Genomic DNA, 21,693 nt, shown 5'->3' on the forward strand with positions numbered 1-21,693 from the left:
GAGCAATATAAAAAAAACAGTAGTGAGTGTTTTGGCGATGATTTGCACATTTTGGAGCAAAGCTGTGATCAAATAGTCCTGTTCATTTTCTGTGCCGTCACAACTGGACAGCTACAGAAAAAAAAAAAAAACGTGTTCACACTTAACATTCCTGTGCTTCCCCAGACTCCTTGAGGGACTGCTTGTGATGGAATCTCAATTATGAGTTTAATACAAGTAGATGGGAGGATCTTAACAGCACAGTTGACAAAGCGAGTCACTCAGTGGGTGGAGTTTTCCTATTTAAAACAGAGCATCAGCCCTAAAGACACATTTGTTTGATGTAAAGGTCCAAATGTATAATGAAAAAAGTCAGTAAGTCCGCTAATCGTGATCAGTCACAGGCTCTGTGTTGACCAGAAGTTGACTTTTTTTTACCTCTGCTGATTTATGCCAATGACATTAAATTTAGAGAGATGTGAGACATTGTCCACGATTTGTAGCAACACATTCCTTGTTGGCATTTGCATTACCCTCCATAAGACAGGCTCCTCCTCTGCCTTTATTCATCACCTTCACACAGCTGACTGAAAAGAAATACAGCATGCTCAGTGTCTTTATCAGAAAGGCACTTAGCAACCTGAACTATCGTGCATGCATGTTTCCAATTCACCTGAACCACATGCACTGCAGACGTTTGTAAAACTTGTTTCAAGGTACGTTGCAAGGAGAAAGAACAACTTTGAAATAGTCCTCCTGCGTCACGTCACTTTAGCATCAGATAGTTGCAACATGTTCTCATCTGCAGCAATCTGTTGCAAATTAAGCAATGTCAAATGCGCCAAATGATCCAAAAAGTGACTCAGTGTTAAAATTTCACTGAACTTCTCTCCGATTGTCCTGAAACTGTCTCACGTCAGCTTGAGATTAAACTCTTTAAAGAAATGTAACTATGATTTTATGTCTGATATCCTTATAAAGACATGACACTAGCCGCCCCTGGATATGTGGACTTGTAAGGCACAAATAATCCAAGCATTTTAGATATAAGATTAATTAGATGTCCTGTGTGGGTCTCGAATGGGAGCAGGGGCCCCAATCAAACTCAGTTCAGGGGCCTAATTAATTTTGGGCATGCTCTGCTGACAGGGGGTGAGGGGGTGTCATTGGCTAAATAACATGAATGAAAAAAAGTAAGTATAGTTTGCTTTTTAATGCAATAACCGTGGATAGTATGACGGGACATGTTCCTGAGGGGCGCATATCATCTGAGAGGCGAAGCAGACGCGCGATCACACACAGCAGAGAGGGAGTGGACAGATCCAAGTGTGTGTGTGTGTGTGTGTAGGGACAGACAGAGAGACTTGCATACACACTCACACACACACACACACCCTCTCTCCCCACTCTGGCGCACACTCCCCTGCTCTCTCTTTCTGCCTTGCGCGGAGCGAGGGGGAGAGAACCGGGAAAGGGGAAGAATGAGGAAGACGTCCACCGCGCTGCGCGCCTGGTCTCAGCGACTGCGGGTTTGCTGATGAAGCATCGCTCCGGTCACCCGATCATACAGGTCACTCAGGTTGCGCTGCGGGGAAACGAGGAGTTGGCAGGAACGAAAGATAACGGCAAGAAATAAAAACAAAACTGTGCATGGGAATCCGGACTTCTCTGCCCTCCCTTTGTGCGTCTCGGTCGTTGGATACGCTGTCTTGGCCAGCGTATAAGAGCTCCCTGCGTCTCCATTACCAGTCCCTACTACAGGCTTACCTCTACTACCACTCCTCCTCCTCCTGTTACCCATTCTGCTTTTTGCAAGAGCCATACTGCTGATTTTCTTTTTTTTTTTACTATCAACTCTGAATTGAGGAGACGCGCACGATTATAAAGGTAGGACATTCTTTGGTTTCTCTGTTTTATATGTGTTAATAGTGAACAATGCCGGGGTCGCTGTCTCTTTTCCAGCATTGCCGGTGTGTGCAAGTTATGTTTTTTTTCCCTTTATCTTTTGGGAGGGGGTGGAGTGAATGGGATGCAAGTGGCCAGGAGATCCGAGAGGAGACTTTGGAGTACCATGCGTCGGGTAGGATTTGGATGTGGAGATTTTGTCCCCTCGCCTCATCCTCGCCCTCCACGCGCTCCACACACACACTGCTGCGCTTTTTTCATCGTTTTTTGTGTGTGTGTGTGTGTGTGTGTGTGTGTGTGTGTGTGTGATTTGCAGACCCGCAGAGAGTAGACCACTCGTTTCTAAACAAATAACGGGAGGTGCATCAGTGTTTTATTGTAGAGCACCCTAAATGCGTCTTCTTAATAGTCACCCTACATTCCCACCCTTTTTCCCACACTCATTCTTCCCTTTCTCCTTTTTTTTTAAAGTCCAGGCTTCACCTATTTATAGAGATGTGCTGGTTACAGATTCAGAGCACGTTCAGATTTACACCCCCACCCCACCCCAACCCTAAACCCTTTATAGGTGTGAAAGTTGGGTGACAAACATGCGTTTTGCCTGAAGGATGTCTGCGCAGTAAGAGACGCATGGCGCAATTCTGCAGGGGCCTCTGCATCCTTTGCGCCAGAACTGCACATGTCCATGTGGATTGATGGAGTGCCCCGTGCGCCTCCGTGCAGAGCAGATTGGAGGGGAACGTTTAGAAATCTGAAACAGTCATTTTGATCAAAATTTGACACATTTTATGACACACGTGACATATTTTTCACATATTATAAGAGAGAGGGGAAAACAATAGTTTTAAAAATAAAATAAGGCAGGGAAAGGTGCAGCGTCACATCCCGGCGCCTGTGTGAACCGGCCCGCACAATATTAAAGGCAAACAGCGGCTTTTCATTTCCCTGAAATGACACTACAAATGCTTGAAGCAGCTGCAGGTACCATCAAGGCTCTTTTTCCCCCACAAGCAGCTCCTTTCCAGCTGACTTCATCTGAGGGCTTTTATGACACAGAACTGTAGCGCATCAACTATGGAGTATGAAATATTTATTCATGACAAAGCAAGGGGGGAGGAGGAAGGTGAAATGCTGCCAGGGGTCTTTACTGCTATTTACCCTCCAGCAGTAATGCTGAGGGTAGGTGATGAATTTTATAATCTGCTGCAGTGATGCTTCATTTTAGCCATTAGGGAAGAGATGGTTTCAGATAATGGATTTTCTTTTCTTTCTAACATTTAAAACTGCAGTTACTCAATCGCTATGTTCAGCATCAATCAATGTCCTATTCTTATAGGAGTATTTTTTTCACACACACAGGCACAACTTTTATTCCCGGCCTTATAGCCACTGCAGTGCAACAACTGCTGGAACATGGTGGCAAATGGCTGAGAGGACAATGAGCTTTGTCCTGCTTGGAAGTCGGTCATCATCGTATGCAATATCTCAACATCTCGTAAATGTATAATGAAAACTCAAATGAAAATTGTTTTACTGCTATTTTTATTGCATTTTTATTGGCAAACACCTTTCCATCTCACAACTTGGAATGGAAGATATAAACAGCCCACTTTCTATCTTATCGTTGCTGATGTTTGTAAGTTTTTGGGTAACTTTTGTTTTTTACATTTGAGGAGCAGGTCCATGTGTCCAGAGTTCTGGTTTCCAACTATAAATTCTGCTCTCTCCTGTAAATGGGATGCAGTTCATTTTAGTTTTCAGTACAGAAAATATTTTGTGAGCCTAGACACTTTGAGTAAAACTTGTGCTTTGAGGAAAAAGATGTTTGTTCTGCTGCATAGCAACCAAATGAAGTAAAAGCATCTTTACGATCTATTGAGGTATATTTAAACACTGATAGGATTTGTTGTGAGAGCTGTATGACATCAAACCTGACTCCACACACGCACAGATTCATGTCTGGTGGAAACAAACCAAACACATGGCTATTTCTTTCAAAGACCAAATCCAAAAGTCAACATATATTGGTGGGCTTGGAGCAAATCAGTAAATTTAAATTTGGGCTGCTTTGACAAATATAATATTCACTTACCTCCCTCTATACGTGAACATACTGTGTTGCATTATGGGTTAACTGTTGTCACCTTCATTAAAATGTTACACATTCGACAACAACACAAATGAGATTCGTTCAGCCTGAATGCAGTTAGTTTTTCCACAACTAAAGACTATAGATCGGACACAGAGCTGATAAAATGACAGGTGAAATAAATCTAATTTATGCACATCGTTAAGAACCCTGGAAGGTCAAACGTGCTACAAATGGAACTAATAAAGGAAGACAAACCAGTTGTGTGATCTGAAGAGGATTTTGGACAAATAAGGCAACCACTGAGAGATCTATAGTTTTTCTCAGTCTTTCTGCTGGGTCAGTTTGGGTGGCAGAAATGCTGGACTACCTCCCAACAGCAGAACAGAACACCCTGTGCCACCAGGCGAAACCGAGCATAGCCTAAATCTGTCAACGTCGTGTTTTTTTTCTTCTTTTTTTAAACTCTGACAATCAGAGTCAGTGGAAATGTTGCCCCCATGAAAATGGTGTTTACAGAAAATGAGGGTAATTCTACCTTATGGCAACTTTTTTAGGTGATAAGCTCTATCTGTAAAAACATCAAGTTCTTGCGATTTTCATCTTGCTATGGAAAAAGACATGAAGGTCGTTGCATGTCAAATGTTCATTCTGGATTGACTGGCTATGGCACCAAAAATAATAAGCTATGATGAAAATTATAAAGTTACTAGAAGTTCAATTTAAACTTTTATTGTATCACATCTTGAAAATGTATCCAATTGATTGATGATATGGTAACCTTCATTGAAGGTGACCTATGACCTTTATGGTCAAAAGACTTTCTATAGCTAATGACCAATGTGGGTGCAATTCCTACATTGGTATGGCACCTGGTGGTCTCCCATTCAAGTACTAACCGGGGCAGAATCTGCTTAGCTTCTGAGCTCTAACTGGGTGTGTTCTGCATGTGTTCTGCACGTGTTTAGTTGTCAAGTTGTAATTAACTTGACAACTAAACATGTAATGTCATGTTCCTCATCTCATTGCTACAGCTTAGAATAACTGAGCTTTACGTGGTATTTTTGTGTATAAAAGCATTATTTTAATACATCCTTTCATAAACACTAAAAAGTAATATGTGTACAACTGACTGAATGTGAAAGAAATAATACAGAAATATTTTTTAAAGTAAAAGTAAGAGAGTTTTATTCACTGTTGAGTTGTGGTGAGTAGCCACCATAAAATTCTGACCCGGGGTAGTCAGGGTTCTCCCACTTTCTGACAGGGTATGCCCACTGGATTTGCTTTCCAGTTTAATTTTGCAACTTGTAAGTTGGAATTTCTCACTTCTGATACAACTGGACCACAGCAAACATAGCTGGCAGAAAATGCAGCTAAATGGAGATTTTACACAGTGAATTTCTCCAGCTGCTGGCTACTTTTGAACCCTGTGCACCTTCTCCTAGTGGTGGGATGCTGCATTTCACAGGCAAAATAATCGACATGCATTATGGGAGAAGTAGTTTATGGTCAGTTCTGGCTTTAAAGCAGCATACGTTTATTTTAAAACATCAATACGTCTTGGAAGCTCTCACAGGCCACATAAAATTCAGATGCGGGCCACATTTGGCCCATGGACCTTGAGTTTGACAGGTGCACTAGAAGCAAACGGCCTTTGCAGCTGAAGGTTCTTAGACTGTGAGAAATAATTTTTGTTAGTGCAGCACTACATATCTTGGCAAGTGGAACTCTATTAGCAAAAAGGTCTTCATTTTTATTTATTTATTTATTTATTTATTTATTTATTTATTTATTTGGAAAATGCGGGCAGAACAAATGTCAGAACAGGAATGCGAAGTCGCAGCTGAAAAAAAAAATTATTCTGTAGTTAAAGGACTAAAGAACTGTAGGTAATGGAAAATGATTTGACTTGTTTACTCCTAATGATTCTGGTTTCCACTGTTTACATTTTGTTATTTTTGCTTATTGTACCTTATAGACGCCTGCATCTATATGATGCCACTGTATAGTTGAAATGTAAACAAAGACAGAGGCTTTAGGAAATATATTTGAAAGTTTGGTCCCTCCTTCCATTATAATAAATAAATGAAAGGAAACCTTGGCTTTGACTCCACTGATTATCAATGTGGTTGGTTAGTCTTCAGCTTTGTTCAGCAGCTGTTGTGCTTTTGTGTTTCAGTTTAGTTAGGAAAGTTTGACTTAGTGAGAAACTGCAGAGGTTTGAATTCTTTGAGAGGTGAGGGCTCATTACCCTTTTCTTACACTCACTCCTAATGACATATTCTTTGAGCATTCCTCTCATTTGGCATTTCTTGTTTTCTTTCCAATGGCTTTCATTTTCCACGTTACTTTGAATTCCTTTCACTCGCTATTTTAAATATTTTATAATTGTGTCATCTCATTGTGTGGAAAAAGCATTTCAGGCTGGCTGCCCCAGAGAACATTTTTTTGTGTTCTATAACACCTTGTTAATTTTCAGTGGGTAAGGTCAGAGCAATTTTTTCTTTGGATTATTCTACCACCACATCACTTAGACTCATGGGAACATTCATGCATGACGGTTCCCCGTGAATATTAGCAATTTATGCAGAAAGTGTGTTCATGTTGTATGAATTCCTGTCTTATCGCTTCTGTTGGCTGTAGGTTCAATCAGCTGTGTTTTGCCTCCTTTGGGTGCTGCTTTCAAAGGCTTCTGAAAAAAAATGACAGTATTGGGACAGAAGAAACTCAAGCACATGGTTTAAGTTACCTCGGCTTTTTGCAGCGATTTGTTAGTGCCTCTGGGGATCATTCATTGGTCAAGTTACATGGTGGGATTAGATTAGCTTTTTTGTTGTTGTTGTTGTTGTTGTTTTTCTTCTCCCTTTAAAATTCAGGATCGACTTGTCTTCTGTCTTGGAAAAAAAACCAAGCTGAAAAGCAATGTGAGATGCTTTGAAACCCAACATTTCAATAATAAAATTTGGAGCAGCTGCCACTCTTCAGTGACAACACAACTTTTGTGTCATACACACCTTTTAATTTGGTGTGGATTTCAGAGAATTGCATCTTTAGCAGTCAATCATTTCACTAGGATGGATCTTGTAATCATAAACGGTGCACAGAAAAGGCTGATTATTTTAAAGTAATTCAAAGACTCTTTATTTTTTCAAAACATTAATATTGGTATAAAATTTTAATCAGGATTTTCTTGTTTGGAGTTATTTCTAAATGGTCAAAAGGGGAAAGTGACACAAGTGATGTTCAGGTTTGCTGAGGTTGTTTTTTTTATAGATAAAATAAACCGTTACAGAGTATAATAAACCATTTACTGTTTGGTGGCAATAGCTTGGAGGCTAGCTTACAGGAAAAAAAAGATAAAATAAAATTTAAAAAAAGCATTTTTTTCCTGCATAGTGTAGCCAAATTAGAGTATTTAACAACTGCCAATGTATTGTGCTTCTTAGACACCTCAACATTCATTTGTATAATTCGAATATCCGGACTTCTTTGTGTTTTCACTTTCTCTATTTTCTATTATGTTTTCTGAACTAATACAATAAATTATTTCCAACGGAACAGATATATAAGGTCTGGATTTGACAACTACAATTTTGTCGTCTTCTTTCTCCTCTCGCTCTGAATCAGACTCTGGCTCCAACATGTAAGGCTGGATTGTTGACATTTTTTAGTTAATTTGTCAATAAAATGTTTCTGTGCCACTATATACTTGTAGTCCTAAACCCCTCTATCAAACTAGAATGGACTGCTCTGTTGGCTGGAGAGGGGCGAGGTGTGAAGCACCTCGTTTGGATTTAAAGAGACAGCCTCAAAACGAGTTGATCTTAGACACACCTCAGAAAAAGTGGGAAAGAGGGGCTCGTGGAGTTAACTTACAGTAAGGAAGAATTCAGACCAAAGCATTGCAGTTCCACTTTATATAGACACCAACTGAATGATTTAAATGTGAAAAAGAATAATTGACAGAAAGTATTTGACAGAAATTATTCCATCATAACAAAGTTTGACCACAATCTACTGTTTTTTTTTCCTTCAACTTGAAAATGTGAACCTGTGGTGAAGCAGTGTTGGAGAAAATAAAAGGATTTACCACCGACAGCGTCTCTAACTGGAAGGCTTTTGTTTTCTACACAATTTACTCAGAAAGGCACAGTTAAAATAATTTTTTATGCATTTTCTTCCACGTCTATTTTATCGTTGCAAAATAATTATAACAGTTATTTGTTTTTCATGGGTTTAGCAAACATCTGATGCAGACTGATTAAATTATTTCAAAATAGACAAATGTTTCAGTTAAGATATTACCCTTTGCTAGGATCATTGTATAGCATTTTTACATATTAAATACCGTTGCATAAAATACTAGAATTTTAATTGTTTTGCATAATCTCAGCAGACATGATTTTTGTCTTTTTAGACAATCAGTCAAATGTGCCAACCTTAGGTATGGACTGTATATCACCTTTTAATTATTTACTTACAAACTGTTAATTTAAACCACTATTGTAGCTTTCATTGTCAGTTTAAAATCTCAGTTTTACACTGGCAATTCACCAGTAACCACCACTGTAATATTGTCATTCAGTGATCACTAGCTGACATGAAAAAACATTTTTTTCAAGAAGTTTGATTGATTTCTTATATTCATTTCAGATGTTGTGCAGAATCTGTTTTTGAAAATTACCTGTGATGTGATCAAATGAAAAATACACACAGGAATAGATGCAAACTTTAAACACTTAAATCTTCCCTTTTTTGAATATAATCCAAATGTTTTCATTAAAATGCTGTGATAATCACACAGCCAATCACTGTCTTAAAACAGAATTTGTGAGCAGGATTAATTGATGCCTACAATGACTTTACTCATTTTAATTCATTAGCTCCACTTTGTGAAGCTACAGAAAACCCTGTTTTGAAATGAGAATATTAGTGTTGGGCAATTTGTGCAGCTATGAACCTGATTAGAAAAAGGAAGATCCCCAAGTGAAAACAACCAAATCCCAAAGCACAGTGAATAATGGATCATTTGAAAATGCCACAAAACCTTTTCTGACCGCACAAGATGGCCGATCCAGGGAAGCAAGGCCCCTATCTGAGAGGGAAATGTTTGGTTGGATTAAAGCTGAATTAAGTAAATGTTTAATGTTGAGTTGAATTTCTGAATGTCTTGTTGCTCTTACATTAAAGAAGAGTTTATCATCTACATGGCTGGACGGCCAACTTACAGTATTCTACACTTTATTCAGCCTAAGGTTTTCAAATCTTTTATTCCCCAAAGCTGTTAGTGGGACTTGGAAAACACAACATGATTGAAAACATTACCTGCTTCAAGATTTGTAACAATAAACAAGTTTGTGGTTGGAAAGTACAGCTGTAACTATTGATGCTTTAGTAAATTGTGTCGTGTCTGCACATAAGGGTGAAAAGTTAATTATTGGTAAATGGATGTTGGCAGGCAGGTAGAGGAAGCTTGTTTAAGGGGATTTTTTATGAGGGTCTTGGTTTTTCTTTGAGGTTTGATTAGAAAGTCTGCAGCTTGTGTGGCAGTGCTTTCCTAAAAATCCACAGTGTTTGTTGCTTTGTGACTTATGATACACACGAGGGTGGCTGAAAAGATCATTTGGCTCGCTGTCTGCAGTCTTGCAGGCTACAATCTGTGCTGCAAACATGCCAGACCATGTTTTTTAAAAGAAAAAAAGGAAAAGGAAAAAAAATCTGTTATTTGCTTTACTAGTTCATAAGAAAAATACTGATTAGTTATTGGAATAGAAATTTGTAATATTAATATTTAATGTAATTAATGTAATATGGCTTATTATGATATAATCTGAAATGTTTCAATCATCAGATTGACACATTAATCATCAGAGTTGGAGTGATTTGTCAGATATTTTTTGTGACATTTGAATTTGTTCTTTTATGTACATTTTCTAACAGACTTTTTTGTAGATCATTTTATAATAGTCATGGATAAAATATGACAACATAGTTATAAATGAACATATTGTACAAATAAATAACAAAGCCCTAAAAAGTGTTCTTGTATTTATAGGAATTGTTCAAATGTTCAATTATTTAGTTTTATTTATTAACTTTTATTTTTCAGTTACAGTGCAATGTAATCTACCAACATCTTTGAAAAATAGCTTTTTCTTTTTTCTATTATTCATATTCTGTTAGCACTTTGTGTGAGTGAAGTGCAAATATAAAGTTGCCTCTACTTTTGGAGAAAATAAATAAATTCAAAAATGTCAGATTTAGTGTTTTAGTCAAGTTTCTGAAAATAATTGAAGTCATGTACTGAAACATCCTTTAAGTGTTATGCTTGTGCACATTCCTGATCAACATTTTTGTGTGTGTGTGCTTTGCAAGTTCAAGCAGTGACTTTGATGTCCTGTGAGCCTCTGTGCAGCTTCTGGTTTTCATCTTGAGGTCCTTTGGAGTCCTCACTAAATCCGCTTTCTTATATATTACCACTAAATTGCATCAGCAATATGGTGGTATCAATTGCCGTCTGTCTTAATGATGAAATGATACATTTTGTGTGCATTTTTTATGCAATTTATTTATTTTTTATTATTTTTTGTTTTGATTAGAATAAAGCTGCATGCAGGTTAAAAATAATTTATTAGTCAACATGATTGCTGTTTGGATGACTGTAGAGGAACGTGCAAAACGTTCTGATTACACTTATTGCGTACACGTCCACACTCATGATTACTGCTCAGTTATAAACAAATGGATTATATTCCCTGTGGAGAATGACCCAACATTGTGCAATTAGCTCATGTAATAACTTGTGTGTTGGTAAATGGGGACATGTTTCTGTCAATGCAACTGATTCATAGCTAATTATGATGTTCATTGTTTCTATTTTACCTCAGCTTGTTTGGAAGCACTTGCAGCAAAAATCAAATTCTTGCTGAATTTCAAAACTAAACTAAATCTGTTCTATGAAGGATGCTATTAGACACTATTAGTGAACAAGTCTGTATGTTGCCCATGAAAATGAAATCATACTTTTCATTCATACTGCAGCAATAAAACCAAATGAATGTAAAAAAATATCTATCATCCCTTGAAGAATTACAGATTCCCTGCCAGAGTTTTTAAACTAAGATCAAATAGCTGTTATGTTGATAGTCAGCTGATAGTGCACATGATCCTCTATGAACTGTATGACCTACTTATTTTATTTATTTATTTAATTATTTATTTATTTATTGAATAGCTGTTATAATTATAGCTATTTTGGTCAAACATAGAAAATAAATTAAGCACAAAATCAGTATAATTGTGTGGGCTATTGAGGATGACTCTCAGCTACATTCACAACAAATTGTATCTTTATTTGTGAATGGACTGAGCTATTTGGATTTGTTAAATGTGATTGTCTATGGTGTGTGAATTTAGCCAGTTTGAATTATGTTCAGTTCAAAATGTAAATGGTTTTATAAGTACAACCAGTGGTTACTCAATGAAAGTTTTGTTAAAATCCATCCAGTTAGGACTTTTATTTTGCTAACAGACCTACAGACACACACAGGCAAAAAAAATAAATAAAAAAAATAACATTTTCACTACCTGTCACCTTGAGATGGGTGGTAATATAATAAAACAATATACTTGTGTTTGTGGTTATTTGAAGAAATGATCATTGATTGCAGATAATTCTTTTTTGTTGTTGTTTTTTTCTTGTTTCTAATGTGTGTTTTCTAGCATCTCTATATTTAGTTGAAGTGCAGTTTATTATTAAACAGTTGTTTGTGTCAGCCTAATATATTTTCAGATTAATGCAGTCCTGAAATGGTTGCTGTTAAGAATATTTCTCATTTATGTGACAAACTGTCACCAGCTAATTGTCATCATGTTGAGCAGGATTTGTTACACAGCAAACTGAATATTGTCTTCTTTCCTTGTCTTCCACAGGTTGAAAATTCTCCAGTGTGATCTCCCAGGCCTGGTCGTGTTGTCAGCATGGGCTGCTGGGATTGCACCACCATCCTGTCGCCTGCTCTGAGGCTAGCAGTTGTTACTGGGATTCTCCTCCTTAAGCTCCATCCCACGCTGGCTGGTGCCCCTCCTGAGCCAAACCTGGGCAGCTCAGTTTTGGCGGTGTCCACAAACAAAACTGAATGCAGCAAAGCTGAACAGTGTGAAAAGGGGGTCCTGCTACCTGTTTGGGAGCCCCGGAACCCATCATTTGGAGACAAGGTCGCACGGGCTACGGTGTATTTTGTGGCTTTGGTTTACATGTTCCTTGGCGTGTCAATCATTGCAGACCGTTTCATGGCATCAATAGAGGTCATCACATCGCAGGAAAAAGAGATCACCATCAAGAAACCCAACGGAGAAACCACCACGACTACGGTTCGGATCTGGAATGAGACAGTGTCCAATCTCACCCTCATGGCTCTGGGCTCCTCTGCTCCTGAAATCCTTCTGTCTGTCATAGAAATCATAGGTCATGGCTTTCACGCTGGCACACTAGGCCCCTCTACCATTGTGGGGTCTGCAGCGTTCAACATGTTTGTCATCATCGGGATTTGCGTGTATGTCGTACCTGACGGCGAGACGAGGAAGGTCAAGCACCTTCGCGTCTTCTTTGTCACGGCCGCCTGGAGTATCTTCGCTTACATTTGGCTCTACCTGATCCTGTCCGTGATCTCTCCTGGAGTTGTGCAGGTGTGGGAGGGCCTGCTCACTTTCCTCTTCTTTCCTATTTGCGTGGTGTTTGCCTGGGTGGCTGACCGCCGCCTGCTGTTTTACAAGTATGTGTACAAGCGTTACCGCACTGGCAAGCAGCCACGGATGATCATCGAGACAGAGGGCGATCGTCCACTTCCTTCCAAGGTAAAGTCATGAAAATGCACACTGAGAGTTCACAGAAATAAAACTAAAATATGAAGAAGGAAAAAGATGAACTGATACTATTTATTGCAGCTAATGTATTGTTTTATACATTATGCTAACTTACCATAACAAAAAAATGTTTAGATTAGGAATGTAAAGATAAACCAGGTCACACCAATACATGAACGTACCCGTTTGATGACTTGATCACCTGTGCATCCTTGCAGTAAAGGGGCAATATCATGTAAAAACTGTTTTTTTTAGCTTGATATCATGTTATAACTTTATCCCTTCATCAAAAACATACACAGAGTGTTGCTTTGACTCATTCATGCGTGTTTGATAAATCCTTTTATGAAGCCACAGAAAGACACATAAAGAATAAATAGGCTTGAATAAAGGTTGGAATCAATTTTACAGCTTCGGCAGCTGTTGCTGTGTGGTGTTTTCCCAATTTCTGGTTCAGATCAGTTCATAACTTTATGTAAATTCAGTAAACTTGTGTAAATTTTGTAAGCAGTGCGTGAGGGGGAGGGGTAACCATACTTATTTTATAAGCACAGAGAGAGACATAAACAGAATAAATTGCGCCAGCTCGGAAAGAGGAGGAGGGAAGCAATTTTACATCTTTAACAGTTGTTGTAAAAATAACACTTGATATGGATCATGTTGATCGAAACATATCCCAGAAAGAAAATGCTATTTTTTATTTATAATATACAAAAAATATTTTGCTGCATTCTGCTGAGTTACTTGTATTTTTAAATATATTAGCTGCCATTGGAACTATTTTTTTCATATTTGTCAGGTTTTACAAAAGTGAATTAGTGTAAACAAAGCCATTCCTTTGCCTTGTTCTTTGTAGAGTGGAATATGTTAAATTACATCATGCTGTGGATAAAAGCTGAGGTATATTTGTTTTTGCTTCATACATAACTTGAATGAGCCAGATCATTGGCAGTGTATCGAGGTGTACCGCATCGTGAAATTCTAATTCCTAGTTTACCTACTTACTCTTGATGAAAACATTTCACAAGGCAACTAGTGAAAATCATGAAATACTCTTTTCAAATATCATTCTTGGTAAGCAGAAATAAGTTACATGTGCTGCATTTGTAACAAATTATATAGAATCAAATAGATTGAACGGATGCTAACAAACATATTACTGCAAACACAAATAGCCTTTAAAGTAATCCTACCTTTTTAATTTCCTGTTTAACTGCTATCAGATTCTGTGTGGGGTGATGCACTGCTTGGATGGATCTAATTACATTTTCATTGTTGTTGTGGAGAGTACATTTATATTTGCTACTCACAGAAATAAAACCTTCTCTGTGTCAATGTTCTAAATTTAGAAACAGCTTCTGTTTTAATTATGCCTGTTTCTTTGAGATTAATAAAAATTGTTGCTCTTTTTTATTTTTATTTATTTTTTTACATCAAGAGCATTTTCACATCAGCTTGTGGTGTACAAATCTGCTGATGTCATTCCAACAGTATTCCAGAGGGAAGAGCGTAATCACTGCCATCTTGCTTTAAGAGCTAAAAGACAGTTTGCTGATTAAAATCATTCTCAGAGGAACACATAAATGCACGGTCTGGACCTCTTTAATCTGATAGCTGCAAAAAAAGAGTAAAAACACAATGAATGGCCACACTGTTTACTTAAAAGAAAATACTATATTTGACTAAATTCTCTAAAGCTTATGTTACAGATAAAATGGGTTTTATAAAGAAATGTTTCTGTTATTGTTGTTGTTTTTAATGTCAATAAGAATATTCACTGCTTGAACAGTATAAAGCAGGACAAAACCAAAAATACATTTTACTGGCAGAGATTTCAAGCACTTTGAACTGATGTTATTTTAAAGCCCTAGACCAGCGGTGGATTGAATTTCTTTCTTTTTTTTAAATCAAATGTCATTTTAATTTTTAAGGTGGACATTGAGATGGATGGGAAGATGCTGAACTCTCATGGTGTTGACTTTCTGGATGGGCCTCTTGGCTTAGACATTGATGAGAAGGATCTGGATGAGGAGGAGACTCGCCGAGATATGGCTAAGATCCTGAAGGAGCTCAAACAGAAACACCCTGACAAGGAGGTTGGTAACAAGTTTAACATGATGCATGGTTACAGCTGGCCTCTGGCATTTGTCTTCCTTTCTGTATAAAACAAAATGACAAAATAGTCTGGAACAGATGATGTACTTTCTGGCTTCTTCTATTTCAGTGATTATAGGCCTATTTCAATGTGAAGTCAAACATGCACTGTGCTGTCCTAATTTCTCAGCAGCAGGCAAAACAACTAATGCACTGAAGTAAGGCTTAAAATGTACAGAAGTTTTTGACAAAGAATGCAAACAATTGGAATATCAAAGTCTTTGTGCACAAAGGTTTTATACAATTAGGCGTTTAAATTTGTATAGTTTTCTAAAAACAAAAACTAAGCTGATAGGGAGGGGTTTGGTACAGAGACATAGCTCTTCTACAGTACATCTACTCGCTAAAACTGTGGAGGCCTTTAGGTCACTTGTGTTTGTGGACTCATGTTACTACTGTAATATTTCCATTTGTTTATTGTTATATTTTATATTTAGAATTAGCTTGAAAAATAAACCTGACCAAATCTAGCAGGGCCAACCCTAGTCAATTTGGGGCCAAAGGCAAAATTTCAGGTGGCTCCCTTGTGCAATTTTTTAAATCGCACTGCTAATTTACATATACTCACATATCAAATTAAAATATATTGTCTTTAAAATTTCTATTTTTTTATCTTTACAAATCAGGTTGTCGAATTAAAATGGTTACCGTATTTTTCGGACTATAAGCCACACCGGACTATAAGCTGCACCCCCAACATTAAAAAAAAAAACAGTACACCCAAATTTTGCCATCAAAAAAGTGAATTCAACATCAAAACATAAAAAGCAAACTTTTAGGAATTGAAGTTTGGAGGAATACGGTTCATTTAATGGACCTTATTTTGGTAGTTTTCTTTAACAGTTTCTGGTCCAACAAAACGTCTCATTCATCGTCCTCCGGCGCACTGAAACCATCGAAATCCTCCTCTTCAGTGTCGGAGTTAAACAAGCTGAGAAAAGCTGCGTCACACAGCGGTATCTTTTGTCCTCCCGGGGTAATGCTGGCTCTGAAGCTGTGGTGGGATAGCCCTCCCGCCCCAGCATACGTCACTGCATGGAATTCCTTCCCCGGGGAGTGCAATGAGGAAAAAAAAAGTCTGCGGCTCTTCACTCGACATTTATCCACAAACTGGTCCTGGATTAAGCTCCAAACTTTTTATCAGTCAGATTCCACTGTGAAAAATGTCTGTTTTATCCCCTTTTATGAGTTTTTGGCCATTGACTATCTTTAAATCGCTGCTTCCTGGTCAACAGTCGGCTCTGGAAGCAATCGCTTTTTTCTTTTTTTTTCCTTTCTTTTTTTTTGAAGCGAGTGGTTGAAGCAAATGGAGCATAAGAGCCCCCTGGTCTGAAGAAAAAAATCCATGTATAAGCCACACCGATCTATAAGCCGCATGGTTAAAAGTTCAGGAAAAAAGTTACGGCTTATAGTTCGAAAAATATGGTAATATAATTCATTTTAGACAAAATCATCCCCCATTTGTGGTGCCCCCCAGATGGACTGTGCCCTTAGCATTTGCCTATAGTGCCTATGCCACGGGCAATCTAGTTAGAGCTTCCTCCCACCTCAACTGAACAGAAGTGGCTTGACTGAGATTTACACAAATGGCATCATCTGTCGAAACGTCTATCCACAGAGAACTCTTGATAGCCTAGCTTTACTGCTGCAGTGGGCACTGATGATAAAATCTATCCTTCTTAAGACACACTCATAGTTACAGAGATTACTAGACACCTGGTACCTTTAGAGTTTCCGCAGTGCAAACGAGAGTGTTTTGACACCTCATAACCTCCAAACAAAAATAGTTACTTGTGGATTTCATATTCTCTAGTGTGAGTAACAGTAATTCAACACTTGCTGACTGTACATTCCAAGCACTTATTAGGGATTAAATGGTCGTTGTGCATCAAATAGTTAAATCCTTAGTACATCTTTGCTGTCTGTACAGCTAATGTATACAATATTTTTTCTCTGTATTATTTCTGGCTCTTAGCTAAGGCCTACTTGTGCTAGTGTCTTGTTTTCCACCAGTCAGTGTACTGTGCAAGCACAAAAATCCGAAATCAAAACAAAAACACACAATGAGTCTATTTAGCTATTGCCTCACCAGTGTTTTAGTTATCAAGAGAAATGGGTTTAAGGCTGTTCAAGGTAAGATTACCTAAATGTTACAGGACAAGTGAAGTGTGGTCTTTGTAATCCATCATTTTATGGAAGAAACCCACCTGTAATATAAACATTAATTGACACTAAGATGTGCAACACTGTCACAAGCAGTAATGTACAACACTGGCTTCAGTGTAGCCATGTTTATTTAATCTTGCATGCTGACAACTCTGATTAGCTCATCTGTTTACTGTTAGTGATCACTTTATCTGCAGTACATTAAGTGATGACTGCTGATTAACTTAGAAGCTTAATTAAATATAACCAACAGAAAGTTGCAAACAAGGACAATTATTTGAGGAATTCTGCTGCTATCAAATGGTGTGAAAAATGATTACTGCCATGCACGTTTCTGTTTCTGTTAAAGCCATTTAACTCTGACCTATAAACAATTTTGGCATAAAAGACTCTTGAACTCAAGTAATGAACCACATTTTTGTATCTACACATAAAAAGCAGCTTGAAAAATACATTTTGAATTTGATTGTTTTGGTACCTTACCTGTGGATCAAAAAAATATTTGGTGGATTTTGAGCAAAGCAGCTTTGTAAAATTGCTTCTGTTGGCAATAATTTTGTTTGGGGACAGTTTGATGATTACTATTGTTTCTTTTGCATTTTTATTTATTTTTTCTTTCACCAGGTGGAACAACTCATTGAGCTTGCCAACTACCAAGTTCTGAGCCAGCAGCAGAAAAGTCGAGCTTTCTATCGATGCCAAGCCACCCGGCTGATGACAGGCGCTGGCAATATTCTGAAAAAACACGCTGCCGATCAGGCACGGAAGGCCGTCAGCATGCACGAGGTTCGCTCTGACGCTGGTGATAACGATCCCATCTCTAAGATCTATTTCGAACCAGGTTCATACCAGTGTCTTGAGAATTGTGGCACCGTGGCTGTGAATGTGGCGCGGCGAGGCGGCGACCTGGGCAAAACTGTCTCCGTGGAGTACCGGACCGAAGATGGCACGGCCAATGCTGGCTCTGACTACGAGTTCACCGAGGGGGTGGTGGTGTTCAAGCCTGGTGAGACGATGAAAGAGATCCGCGTAGGCATCATTGATGACGACATATTTGAAGAGGACGAAAACTTCCTCATTCACCTTTCGAGTGTCAAGGTGTTGACGTCAGAAGGGGAGGAGCCGGAGGAAGGTGAATCGGCGAACCACGTAGACTCTGTGGCATGTCTCGGCATTCCCTCCACAGCGACCGTTACCATATTCGACGACGACCACGCTGGTATCTTTACGTTCGAGGAGCCTGTTTGCCACGTCAGTGAGAGCATCGGCACAATGGAAGTGAAGGTGCTGAGAACATCCGGGGCGCGAGGTGTGGTCATGCTGCCATATAAAACGGTTGAAGGAACAGCCCGCGGTGGTGGAGAAGACTTTGAAGACACTCATGGCGTCCTGGAATTTCAAAATGATGAAATCTTGTGAGTAGCTTTGATCATTTTCTCTTTAAATTCAAATCCAATAGAACACCAAAATAAATATTTGTAATTTATATCCTTCACTGTATTTTTTGTCAGAGTAATGTTTCAAATTTCTGATTGTGTGAGAGGTGCAGTTGCTGGTGTGATGCGGTCACAATGAGCAAAGTGGCGGACTGCTCAGATGGCCATTCTTCAAAATCAACACCCCCATAACACTCTTTGCTTCACTTCTCTTATTTCCTTTTGACTCATTTATGTTCATTCATCTGCTTATTCCCTTTATTTGGACTCTGTCATGCTGCTGCTTTAGTCTTACTGTGTATGTGCGTTTTTTAAATTGATTTTTGCACTTTTTCCCGTACATTTAGCAGAATCTGTTGCACTTTTGGTTCTGGTCAGAAGTGTGTTTGAAAATGTAATTACTGGTTAGACCGCAGGTGGCTTGAATTTTAAATAGATGTCATTATAGAAAATGATGACAAACATTGAAGGTTTTTTTTAAGCTAAACATCTAATGGGAGGAAAAGATGGGAGCAGCTTGTTGCTGGAAATGGTTCAAGAATTTAAACCGCAGGGTACCAGGGAAATGCTAAGAAAGGGTATGTCTCACATAAAGTTAATTTAGATTCACAATAGCCTTTTAAAATATCTAGTTGCCCTTTTTGGTTCTTTTTATACTGCGTGAGAACATCCCAGAACATCTAACCTGAACCCTGTAGATGCTTTTTGTTGTATTTTGTAGGTGAAAAGGTCTTTGACATTAATTTAAGGATCCCTGCTGTGAAATGACGAATCCTCTGTTCAAAGCTTTACTTAACCGACTGTTTGTTTGATGTTGATTCATGGTTGGCATTGTTATTACTGTTTGACCACAATTCAAGTGGCCTTTTGCCTCAGTGGTAGCATTGCTCAAAGACATCAGCTGGACTCTTCATTCCTGTCCGCTCCGTGGGGGTAATTTATTTATTTTATGTCTGTCTGCTGATGGTACGATTCAATAAAGTGATCTGAATTATTATTATATTTTTCCCCACACTGTTAATGTGGCACATTGACTAAACTCTATCATGTTAACAGCAGTACAAAATTGTTGGAGTAAAATAATTTGATGGGATTTTTCTCTGTATGCAAATGTTTTAATGCAGTAAAATTACTGTATATGAACAGCAGTATATAAGCTTGTAATATATTATTCAGGCTATAGTGGTTTATAGGCGTAGTGCATTGTAAGAGGTGTTGGGTTGCATTTGGGATGATTATCATAGATTTGTTTTAATTTTAGCCATCAATTGAATGCATTTGATGAAAAGATGGGTTGTGTAATGTTACCAAGCAAATAATTTTTAATAGAATTTTCATTTACACTGCAGTCCTGCTTCGACATATAGTGAGAAACACCTGTTCCACACAACTTTTTGTTTCACCCAAAATGTACTGTTTTCCATTAAACTTCAACAGCATAGACTGCTGGTTTTTACTCAAGGCCCCCTTTTCCTGCAAACATTTGGTTAGTCATCTCCACAAATAACTCTTGGCAGCAGTGTGTTTTTAGAAGAAGCCTGTAGGTCTAAACTAGTAAATTTGCTGGTAATACACTAAATTTTGCAGCTTTCAGGTTTTACCTTCTTTTTTATTGAGGTGATGCAACAGTAGAAACAACATTGGCATATTTCAACCAACTTGACACAAAAGAAATATATTTCTTATTTAAAATGTAGCATTCACATCTGCAGTGTTCTAATACTAGAGGATAAATTACCTGGGAACATTGTCTGAGTCACCCTGAACAATGCTTTGCAGCTTACAGTATAGCAACAAGGTAATGATGTGTTTTTACAAAGAGCCAGCTTGTTATACCTCTACAGAGCTAATAGAAATAGTTTTAATTGCATTGAGATTGTGTTTTAGATTTGCTGTACCTGTTAAGATATTACAGCAGTTTAACATTTTAAAGAGCATTTTGTGTTTGTAAATGTATGAGGAAGAGCATAACGTTTTTGATTTATTGCAAAATTGGTGTTTTGCGTAACCTGTATATATTATGTACCCAAAAATTGAGGTATCATTCAATTTCCTCTCTTCAAGTCGAGCCTCCTACTCTCATGGTGGCCAGCTTCTTGCCCTGTCTTTGAGTTTTGGTCATCCTCCAACTTTGCCTTTGACGGCTTGAGGCTACATCACAAGTGCCAAGTTATTTTAAGCACTTGGCAGTTAGAAAAACAGTGTCTGACTTCATAAAATCCAATGTTTGTGGTTTTTAAACAAGATGGACATTTATAAAAAAAAGTCTGCTTGTTTAATTTGTCAATGTTAAAAAAAATAAAAATACTGCTCAAAACACACAACTACATTCTAGAGCTGCATTTCAAATAGCCAATCTGTGATGGTTACTGGAGTGTGAATTTCCAGTCTGGTTGTGTGTTTCTGTGCGTGCGGGAGGGAATCATAATTTGATTTTCAGCTGTACCATGTTTCTCCACTGGCTCCCTGATTATGGAAATGATATAATTGATAGCCTACATACTTGTGTGTATTTATCCCTTTAGAAGGTCAAAAAGTGACAAGTGCATGACCAACTGTGTGATATGAATTACCAGCTACTGAATATGTATCAATGCCCACGATACGCATTCAAAACTGTGACTCAAGTTTTACTGACAACTAACAGATTACGTACTCTGCTTTTTTTTTTCACAAAGAGTTACTAAATATTTTTCTTGTCTCCCCCTTTCTCTGACGGGAAAACACTATTCTAATGTATCAACTTGAGGCATAAAATGAATTAAATTGCTGGCCCACGTTTTATTAAGTAGCCTGCTAATTGCATTCGGTCCACTCCTGACAAAAATAGAGCTGCAAGGTGCTCCAAATAACTCTGCACACCATATAACATGACTCTGATTCTATAACAGAGGATCAATTTAAACCAAGAAGTCTTGGGGTGAAGGGTGTGGGTCTGTTGTTTTTATGACAAAGTTTACAGAAAAATCAACTGATTAAGTTGCACAGATTTCACTTTAAATACATGAGATATATACCTCTTTAAAGATGGATTGTTTTTAAATATTTAGTGAGAAGGATTGATTACAGCAGCCAGATTTCCATATTATATATATA

General features: G+C 38.0%; 1 protein-coding gene across 3 annotated transcripts in view; it reads left to right on the forward strand.

Moving 5' to 3' along the window:
• The first annotated feature begins 1,367 nt into the window (after positions 1-1,367).
• LOC106523970 (sodium/calcium exchanger 1) overlaps positions 1,368-21,693 on the forward strand; it is a 154,553-nt gene continuing 134,227 nt past the window's right edge. For 2 of the 3 annotated variants that reach the window (XM_014017561.1, XM_014017563.1), the window contains exons 1-4: positions 1,369-1,866; positions 11,909-12,832; positions 14,773-14,937; positions 17,786-18,576. In XM_014017561.1, the coding sequence (XP_013873015.1) occupies positions 11,957-12,832; positions 14,773-14,937; positions 17,786-18,576 (1,832 nt within the window). In that variant the 5' untranslated portion in view covers positions 1,369-1,866; positions 11,909-11,956. Of the gene's footprint in view, positions 1,867-11,908; positions 12,833-14,772; positions 14,938-17,785; positions 18,577-21,693 lie in introns of all 3 variants that reach the window. The other variant, XM_014017562.1, reaches the window with a different exon arrangement.

Source organism: Austrofundulus limnaeus, unplaced genomic scaffold (assembly GCF_001266775.1).
Source record: "Austrofundulus limnaeus strain Quisiro unplaced genomic scaffold, Austrofundulus_limnaeus-1.0 Scaffold172, whole genome shotgun sequence".
NCBI classification, from domain to species: domain Eukaryota; kingdom Metazoa; phylum Chordata; class Actinopteri; order Cyprinodontiformes; family Rivulidae; genus Austrofundulus; species Austrofundulus limnaeus.